This window comes from Drosophila navojoa, chromosome 2 (genome assembly GCF_054131105.1).
Source record: "Drosophila navojoa isolate 15081-1374.11 chromosome 2, UAZ_NAV_1.0, whole genome shotgun sequence".
In the NCBI taxonomy this organism is placed as follows: Eukaryota; Metazoa; Arthropoda; class Insecta; order Diptera; family Drosophilidae; genus Drosophila; species Drosophila navojoa.
In genome coordinates, this window is record NC_142890.1 from 27,848,197 (window position 1) to 27,857,062 (window position 8,866).

At 44.1% G+C, this 8,866-nt stretch overlaps 2 protein-coding genes across 5 annotated transcripts in view; both read left to right on the forward strand.

The window, feature by feature from the left end:
- Positions 1-8,780, forward strand: part of Dhc1 (dynein axonemal heavy chain 1) — a 30,488-nt gene extending 21,708 nt beyond the window's left edge. For all 4 annotated transcript variants that reach the window (XM_089256728.1, XM_030384442.2, XM_089256729.1 and 1 more), the window contains 10 exons: positions 27-1,764; positions 1,819-1,971; positions 2,050-2,342; positions 2,523-3,015; positions 3,822-4,011; positions 4,094-4,250; positions 5,924-6,019; positions 6,188-6,244; positions 6,843-6,975; positions 8,148-8,780. In XM_089256728.1, the coding sequence (XP_089112854.1) occupies positions 27-1,764; positions 1,819-1,971; positions 2,050-2,342; positions 2,523-3,015; positions 3,822-4,011; positions 4,094-4,250; positions 5,924-6,019; positions 6,188-6,244; positions 6,843-6,975; positions 8,148-8,401 (3,564 nt within the window). In that variant the 3' untranslated portion in view covers positions 8,402-8,780. The remainder of the gene's footprint in view (positions 1-26; positions 1,765-1,818; positions 1,972-2,049; positions 2,343-2,522; positions 3,016-3,821; positions 4,012-4,093; positions 4,251-5,923; positions 6,020-6,187; positions 6,245-6,842; positions 6,976-8,147) is intronic.
- Positions 5,084-5,888, forward strand: I-t (inhibitor-t). The gene has a single exon (XM_030384444.2). The coding sequence runs from the start codon at positions 5,290-5,292 to the stop codon at positions 5,794-5,796; it is 507 nt and encodes a 168-aa protein (XP_030240304.1). The 5' UTR covers positions 5,084-5,289; the 3' UTR covers positions 5,797-5,888.
- Positions 8,781-8,866: the final 86 nt, after the last annotated feature.

The window sequence follows — 8,866 nt, forward strand, 5'->3', positions numbered from 1 at the left end:
GTAAATTCGTAAATACTTTCCCACAGCTTGCCATGGACGATCTGGCTGGAGCCGAGGAGCAGCTGCGTGAGCGCGAGGAGGCGCTACAGGCGGTCAAAGATCAGTACGACAAAGCCGTAGGCGAAAAGCAACGCCTCATGGATGCAGCCAATGTCTGTCTGCGCAAGATGACGGCAGCTACGGCGCTCATCAATGGCCTGTCGGATGAGAAGCATCGCTGGACCAACCAGAGCAAAGAATTCAAAATACAGCTGGGCAAGCTGGTGGGCGACGTGCTCTTAGCCACCGGATTTCTATCCTATTGCGGGCCGTACAATCAAGAATTTCGGGCAAATCTGATCAGGACATGGATGGGCATACTCAAGCAGAAAAGCATTCCGTTTACCACAGGTCTCAACATCATCAATATGCTGGTGGACTCCTCGACAGTGTCCGAGTGGACACTCCAAGGTCTGCCCAATGATGATTTATCAGTGCAGAATGCGCTCATCGCGACCAAGTCGAGCAGCTATCCGCTGTTGGTGGATCCTCAGACTCAAGGCAAGATCTGGATCAAGTGCAAGGAGGATCGCAATGAGCTCCAGATAACCTCGCTAAATCACAAATACTTTCGCACGCATCTGGAGGACTCGCTATCCCTGGGCAGACCGTTGCTTATAGAGGATGTGGGCATCGATCTGGATCCGGTCATCGACAATGTGCTGGAGAAGAACTTCATCAAGTCTGGCAGCATTGAAAAGGTGTTGGTGGGCGATAAGGAGTGCGATGTGATGCCTGGCTTCATGCTCTATATAACCACCAAGCTGCCCAATCCGGCTTTCAGTCCAGAGGTCAGCGCCAAGACATCAATCATCGATTTTACAGTCACCATGCGTGGCCTGGAAGACCAGCTGCTGGGACGCGTCATCCTAATGGAGAAATCCGACTTGGAAGCCGAGCGCGTGGCTCTCTTTGAGACGGTCATGCAAAATCAGCGCAACATGAAGGAGCTCGAAGCGAACCTCTTGTTACGCCTCAGCTCCTCGCAAGGCTCCTTAGTAGACGATGAGGCGCTCATCGAGGTGCTGCGCGTGACCAAAACCACGGCAGAGGAGGTCAACCAGAAGCTGAAGATCTCCGAGGTAACCGAACGCAAGATAATGAAGGCACGAGAGGAGTTCCGAGCGGTGGCCAAGCGAGGCTCCATTCTGTACTTCCTCATTGTGGAGATGAGTAATGTGAATGCCATGTACCAGAACTCCCTCAAGCAGTTCCTCGTCATTTTCAACAACTCCATCACCAAGTCAACCAAGTCCAGCGTCACTGAGGAGCGGATTAACATTATCCTGCGCTACCTCACCTACGAGGTCTACAAGTTCACCAATCGCAGTCTGTACGAGCGCCACAAGCAGCTCTTCACCCTGATGCTGGCCATCAAGATTGACTACCACAATGGGAATATCAGCCATGAAGAGTTCTTAACGTTCATTAAAGGCGGTGCTTCGCTTGATTTGAACGCCGTGACGCCCAAGCCGTTCCGCTGGATATTGGACATTACCTGGCTGAATCTGGTGGAGATTAGCAAGCTGGAGACATTCTCGACAGTGCTGCAGATCATCGAGCTAAACGAGCGCGACTGGCGCAGTTGGTATGAGTGTGAGAAGCCGGAGAACGAGGAAATACCCTGCGGCTATAACTCCGTGCTGGATAGCTTCCGCAAGCTGCTGCTAATACGCTCCTGGTGCCCGGATCGAACAATATCTCAAGCTAAGAAGTATATAGAGGGTGAGTTTGAATGGAGATTGTAATGCAAGCAGCTCTAATTCTTTGTGTCTACAGAATCTTTGGGGCCTGAGTACAGTGAGATGCAGATCTTGGATCTGGAGGCAACCTGGGCTGAATCGGAGCCACGTACTCCCTTCGTTTGCCTGCTATCCATTGGCTCCGATCCGACAACCCAAATCGGTGCATTGGCCAAGCAGAAGGGCATCAGTAAGTGTGATTGGGCATTCCGTTTGGCTTGTCAGTTTATGCTTCTCTCTCTCTCTCTCTCTCTCTCTCTCTCACCAGCTCTCAAGTGCGTTTCCATGGGTCAGGGCCAGGAGTATCATGCACGCAAAATGATCATGGAGTCGATGGCCCATGGCGGCTGGGTGTTGCTGCAAAATGTGCATCTATCGCTGCCCTTCTGTTCGGAGGTCATCGACATGCTGGTGGAGACGGAGCACATTGATGACACCTTCCGCATGTGGGTCACGACAGAGCCGCACTCTGAATTTCCCATTGGCCTTCTCCAGATGGCGCTCAAGTTTACCAATGAGCCCCCACAGGGCATTCGAGCCAGTCTGAAGCGCAGCTATCAGGTGGGAGTGTCTATTAAGTAGCACTGAAATAAACTGTATTTACAATTATATTTTGCATCATAATTTGATCCATATATGTATATATAGAATATTTTCATATGACAACATAGTTTTTGATTTCCTAAGAAATTTCTTAGAGTGTATTCAGTTAACTTCTTTCCCCTCCACTTTCTTTCGCAGTCGTTTACCCAGGACTTTTTGGACTACACCTCAGCCACCCAGTGGCCCTCTCTGCTCTATACCGTTGCCTTTCTGCACACCATTGTCCAGGAGCGACGCAAATTCGGCCCGCTCGGCTGGAATATACCCTATGAATTCAATCAGGCGGACTTTGCAGCCAGCGTGCAGTTCATACAGAATCATTTAGACGAAATGGATCCCAAGAAGGGCGTGTCATGGCAAACGCTGGTCTACATGATTGGCGAGGTGCAGTATGGAGGCCGAGTCACAGATGATTTCGACAAGCGCCTGCTGACGACGTTCACCTCGGTGTGGTTCTGCGAGCAGCTGCTCTCCAACACCTTTGAGTTCTACAAGGGCTACAAGGTGCCCAACACGAAGAGCCTGCAGGGGTTCATCGATTACATCAATAGTCTGCCCGCCTACGACACGCCCGAGGTGTTTGGCTTACATTCAAATGCTGACATCACGTACCAGATTAACTCGGCCAAAGGTGAGCTCAAATTTGATTTGGTTCTTCTCAATTTTGGTTTTGGTTTTCCGATTATTTGCCATTTCGCGCAATTGAAACAACTGTTGAATCTCTGTGGCCAGGTCAATGACACAGCTCACTAAAGGACGACCAAATCGAAATGGGAATAGAAAATTGAATGAATTCACTTTGTTATCTATTTAATTATGTTTGAATATATGGGAGTGATTCAAAGCGTGAGCTGAAAATGTTTGTCGGTCTTAAATTGTGAAAAACTGAAATAAAATATACCAGCACCATGTTAATGTGCGCAGGGTATTCTCTAGTCGAGCACTCGATATATCAATGTTAATGTGCGCAGGGTATTCTCTAGTCGAGCACTCGATATATGTATATGTGGCTCGTTCTTTTTTATTTAACCATTTACATTTGAAGGCCTATTAATTAGCCGTATGACGTCAGCGCTGTGTAAGCCAGTCAATAAATAAGATAAATGCTTCTGATTTAATACACAATTTGCATTTGAACATGCCTGTATGTGCGTGTCTGTGTGCGTGTGTGTGTATAGTGTTGGCTGTGACCAACCAATAAATGAATTATATACATTTTAGTTGCGGTTTTGTGGCTGATTCTATTTTTGGTGCCCAAAAGGTGTGGCCAATCGGCGACCCAGGTATTTGCATAAGCGACAATCAGGCGACGCTTTGTACTTATAGTCCGTTTACGAAGGTTCACGGGGTATATTGAATGGACCGAAGTGTAGAACAGCTACTTTTACAGAGTATCTTACAGTCTATAACTGCATCTTTTCACTTACCATTTTGCAGGCATACTTGACACCATTCTGAGTGTACAGCCCAAGGAGGGCGGCGGGGGAGGCGGCGAGACTCGTGAGAGTATCGTCTATCAACTGGCCGAGGATATGCTGCGCAAGCTGCCCGCCCAGTACAATGCGTACGAGGTGCGTGAGAATCTGACACGCATGGGCATCCTACTGCCAATGAACATCTTTCTCAGGTGAATCAACGATGCCCGTGAGGAGGAGGCGGTGGTCTCTGCCTAGACTCGGTGTGACTAACCTATTTGTATACGATTTTAGGCAGGAAATCGATCGCATGCAACGCGTCATCAAGCGCGTCCACACGTGCCTCTGCGATCTGAAGCTGGCCATTGATGGCACCATTGTGATGAGTCCGGCACTAAAGGAGTCGCTGGACGCCATGTACGATGCCCGCATTCCGGAGACCTGGATGAAGGTGAGCGTGTGCATATCTGCGTGTGAAATTAGAGCAGATTTTACGCACTAGCATTTGCCTTTCCCTTAACTGTGGCAAATTTTATGGTCTCTTAGGTGCTGGCCAGCTGTAGCCTCTTTATGTACGTACGAACAGCTCCCCCACAGCGAATCGTGGCCTAAAGTAATCTCAGCCCGCCTTGGTTTTTGCTTTTCTCCTCCCCTTTTATTTTTATTTTTTTTGTCTCACGAGATTTTTATCGGCACACAAACACAAATTTGGTCCCAAAACTGGGCTGCTTTTATATAGTATGCTTATGTACTAGATATATATTTATATATATAAGTATGTATATATAAAGAGCCTCTGCTGGCTGGGAATGCCAAATTGTTGGCGCGTTTTCAATTGCCGCTTATAAAAGTTTGATTGATTTTGAGGGTTGGGATCTGGGTATGCAAAATTTATGCGTGTAAACGTTTAACGCCCCAGCACACCTTCTTTAATTGACACGCGGGCCATGACAAGGGCAGACGAGGCGTTTATTTTTATTTTCGTTCAGTTTTATTTTTTTGGGTATGAATAAGAATTATTGGCCAACTCAATTGGGTGTTTAGAACAAAGCAGACAAGTCCCGCTATTTTTTATTAATGATAGTCATGCAAGATTATTAACGATTTACCTTGGGAGATGTCCCTTAAATCGTGCTTGAATTTGAATGATAATATTTGAATATTTATTTATTTTATCAATGGAAAATATAAACTCTAGTCTGTTATTATTCTGACTTTATTTAAAAATTCAATATAAATGTTGAATTTTAAGCATGTACTTTGATTAACAAGTTAAACCGAATAGCAAGCGTTGTAAAACCAACTTCAGCTGACAACAAAAAACACTCGAAAGGCAACAACATCACACAACACACACATCATAACAAATTCATACACATCTCGAGACGGAACAGTTTAAAAAAAAAATATAAAGCGACTTGTATAAACTTGTATAAAATAATACATTGATATATTCATAATAATATAAGAAGAAGAATCGATTGGCAATCATGTTGAGGAGCTCGCGTCAAAAGACCTCATTCAAGCAGCGAAAAAGTCTAGGCTTTGACGCCAACAATGTGAATGCCACTTCTCGCATTCCGTTGGAGGTGCGCGATTATGGATTTGTTAAAGTTACAAATGCAAGCACCCCATATATTAAGAAAGACTCTCCGATTGACCCGAAATCGTTAATGGAACGACTCAAATACACTCAAGGCAAAATAAATACTTTCGGGTTGGCCATGTCATCAAGCGACATCGGGGATGATGATTCTGATGAGCTAATTATGCCTCAGCCGAAGCCGGAGATGACGTTTGAGATGAAACGGAAACTGTTCCATATGGCTGAATTTACAATAACGAAAGGCAAGAAAACTAGCGAAATGCACCATCCACGAGTCGAGAATAAGCTGCCCAAGCATTCTACTAGGGAATCTCAGCTGAAAGCATTGAAAGAGATGGAGGATTTTTGTCATGCAATGAACATCAAGATAAGCAAAGGCTTCGGACATTAGACACCATATATGTTAGCACGTTAACGCCTTATACCAAATTTATAATCTTATAACTTAGTCAATAAAGTCCTGCGAGCTCAATACTTTCTTAATATATGCCAATATCAATGCCACTTCTATTCTTTAGATATCCTGGGAGTCTACAACGCTCGGCTTTTGGTACACTGAGCTGCTGGAGCGCAATGGCCAATTCCGTACCTGGATTTCGACGGATCGTCCAAGGGTAAGCAGCTTTTCCTGTCAACCTGCTCCAGACGTCTGACATAAGCCACAAGAGAAATTCCTTGGCAGGCAGACACGCTAATTGCTTAATACATTCTGCTGAAACGCCCATTTTATCCTCGCTTTAACTCTTTCCTTACATTTTGCGTAAATTCGTCAACATAAAAAGGTGTTCTGGATGACGGGCTTCTTTAATCCACAAGGCTTCCTGACCGCCATGCGACAAGTGAGTATTTGTTATGCCAACGGAATTAGAGCAAACTCTTGAATAACGGCCAAGTGCATATTGTATATATCTCAAAGTGAGTTAGAGATACGGGTTAGATTTTCTCTTAAGCTGGATTATATACTGTCTCTCGTCGCTGGGAATTACTGTAAATAATTAATGCATACGTTACTAAATAGTGTGTTACCCAGGGGAAATGATAAGCATTTCATTATAAAAACGTGCTTCAGATATTTTAAAGATGTCCGTTTTGTAATACCCTGGATGGTATTTTGACTGAGAATGGGTATGAATAGACTTTCGATTAAGAATGCGTACAATCTAATGTAGACATAAAAGAGGTTTACTTAAGTATTTCCTACACTATAATTACCTTATAGTTCAACTTAACTGCAAATACCCAACATTCCCATCTTAGACATACTATTATTCTAGCAATTTATTGACATTTTATACATGTCAAGCTATTCACACATTTATGCAATTATTTTTCTTTCTCTCGCAACAATGTTTGCTGCTTATCGAACTGCTTCTATTACTGCTGCTCCTCCTGTTCTGGCATTGCGTATACGTCGCGTGTGATGGTTGAAATTGTCAGGAGGTAACACGAGCGCACAAAGGTTGGGCCCTCGACTCGGTTGTGCTGCAGAATCAAATAACGCGCTACAACAAGGAGGACATTACCGAGTATCCCACAGAGGGTGTATACGTGCATGGACTGTTTCTAGAAGGTAAGTACATCAGCCGGTGCCAGTACTGCCTGTCCTACCTCAACTTCATTCAACTCAAGTGCTAGACCGCTGCCAATTGCTAGTTCGCATTCAGTGTCTCGTTTATATTTGTATATATTGCATATAATGTATCCGCAATTGCCATATTCAGATGTTTGCCTTACAACGACTTCTTTTCCTTGCTCCTTAGTCCTTGCTCGTTGGTCTAGGGTCATGCCCTTTTGTTGACCCGGCAAATTGGACTTGGCTTGTTTGTGCGGTTCCTTTTTTCTCTCCTGCTCCCATCTACCTCTGTGTGTGATAATTTGAATGTTAAAGGCATAATTTGCGTGTGGTGTGCTCCATCCTGCAGATCTTTGTTGTGGTCAGCTCTTGATTAGCTGTGGGATTGGAGGACACAGAATTCGTAAAAGCTGAAAATGCAAAGCCAAACGAAACTTTTTTGCATATTTGTCACATATTTCATGTATAATATTTAAAATATGCTAAATTTGCTTTTGCTTGTTTTTTTGTTTTTGTCAAATGGTTTTTGTGGTTCATATATCATTTTACTACCACATCTATATAATTATTTAAAAATTTAAATATGTAATATGTAATATTGAATAAATGTTGGTAAGCAACATAATAATAATATTCATCATTCAATAGCCTTACTGAAAACTTCTTGAGCTCACATGCTTTGCATTCAATGGATTTGCCTGCTTATACCTTCAATTGCTTTTCATTGTTATCTGAGGAGATAGATAAGTGCCAACGAGCACTTTTCTAACGGCTGCTACGTGACGCAATAACCCAATTTCGAATATGGCAATAGAAAGGGAATGCATTCAAAGAGAAAGTCAACAAGACTCCAAGTGCAGCGTACAAATTAAATTACGTATACGCAGAGTGCCACATCTAAATTTGGACTTTTACGTGTACATTCATTGAGATGTGGACCAGGTGAAGCAGTTTCTCTTGGGGGGCTTCTGTAGGCTTTGTGTCTGCCTATTAAAAGACGATAAGTTTGGCCCCAGCTCATAAAAAGAAAATCAACATGCGTGGGCCCTAGCACGTGTGCTGCAAATGTAAGCTAAGTTTATGGGCCAAATTTATTTACATTGTCACAATTAGGTGGAATCTGCCAGGCACGGCTTCAACTTAAGCTTATTCCTTGAATTTTATTGCAGGCGCTTCGCTGGATCGCCGCAGCGGCAAGCTGATTGAGTCCAAAATGAAGGTGCTCTATGAACAAATGCCGGTTATCTACATATACGCCATCAACACGACTGCTGGCAAGGATCCCAAGCTGTACGAGTGTCCGATCTACAGGAAACCACAGCGCACAGACCTCAAGTACGTGGGATCCATTGATTTCGAGACGGACTTCAATCCCAAGCACTGGACACTGCGCGGCGTAGCGCTGCTCTGTGACATTAAATAAATACGGAATGGTAACATGGCACAACAAAATACACACACACATACACACACCCATACACCTACTTGTTGTTATTGTTTGCTCGGCTGTCAACTGTTTTGTACGCGCTGCTTGGCCCTCGTAATGGCCCTCTGATAATTATCGTCTTCGGGAGTCCTATTCTCGAAGGGGGCCAAGCCGCCTCTGTCTGTGGAGCGTCTCGTATAGTGCGTCAGAGAGACTACAAGTTTATTAATTATGTCCTCGAGCCATTCAAGTGGCGGCTCCCAGCGCACGTGCATCATACACCATAATTAGCTGTTTGAACCATGTATAGAATTTCACTTAAGTGCGTTGTCCTCCGAAAATAAAATTTTCCTTGACTTATCTAGTAAATTTAAAATGAGATTTTATTTTGGGAATGTCTTGGGCGAATAATCAACATCAATCAAAACGACTTTCTTCAACTAAAAATATTTATATGTGAAC

Excerpts from the sequence above, each read along its gene's own strand:
- I-t (XM_030384444.2), top strand. The coding sequence starts at position 5,290 with ATGTTGAGGAGCTCGCGTCAAAAGACCTCATTCAAGCAGCGAAAAAGT.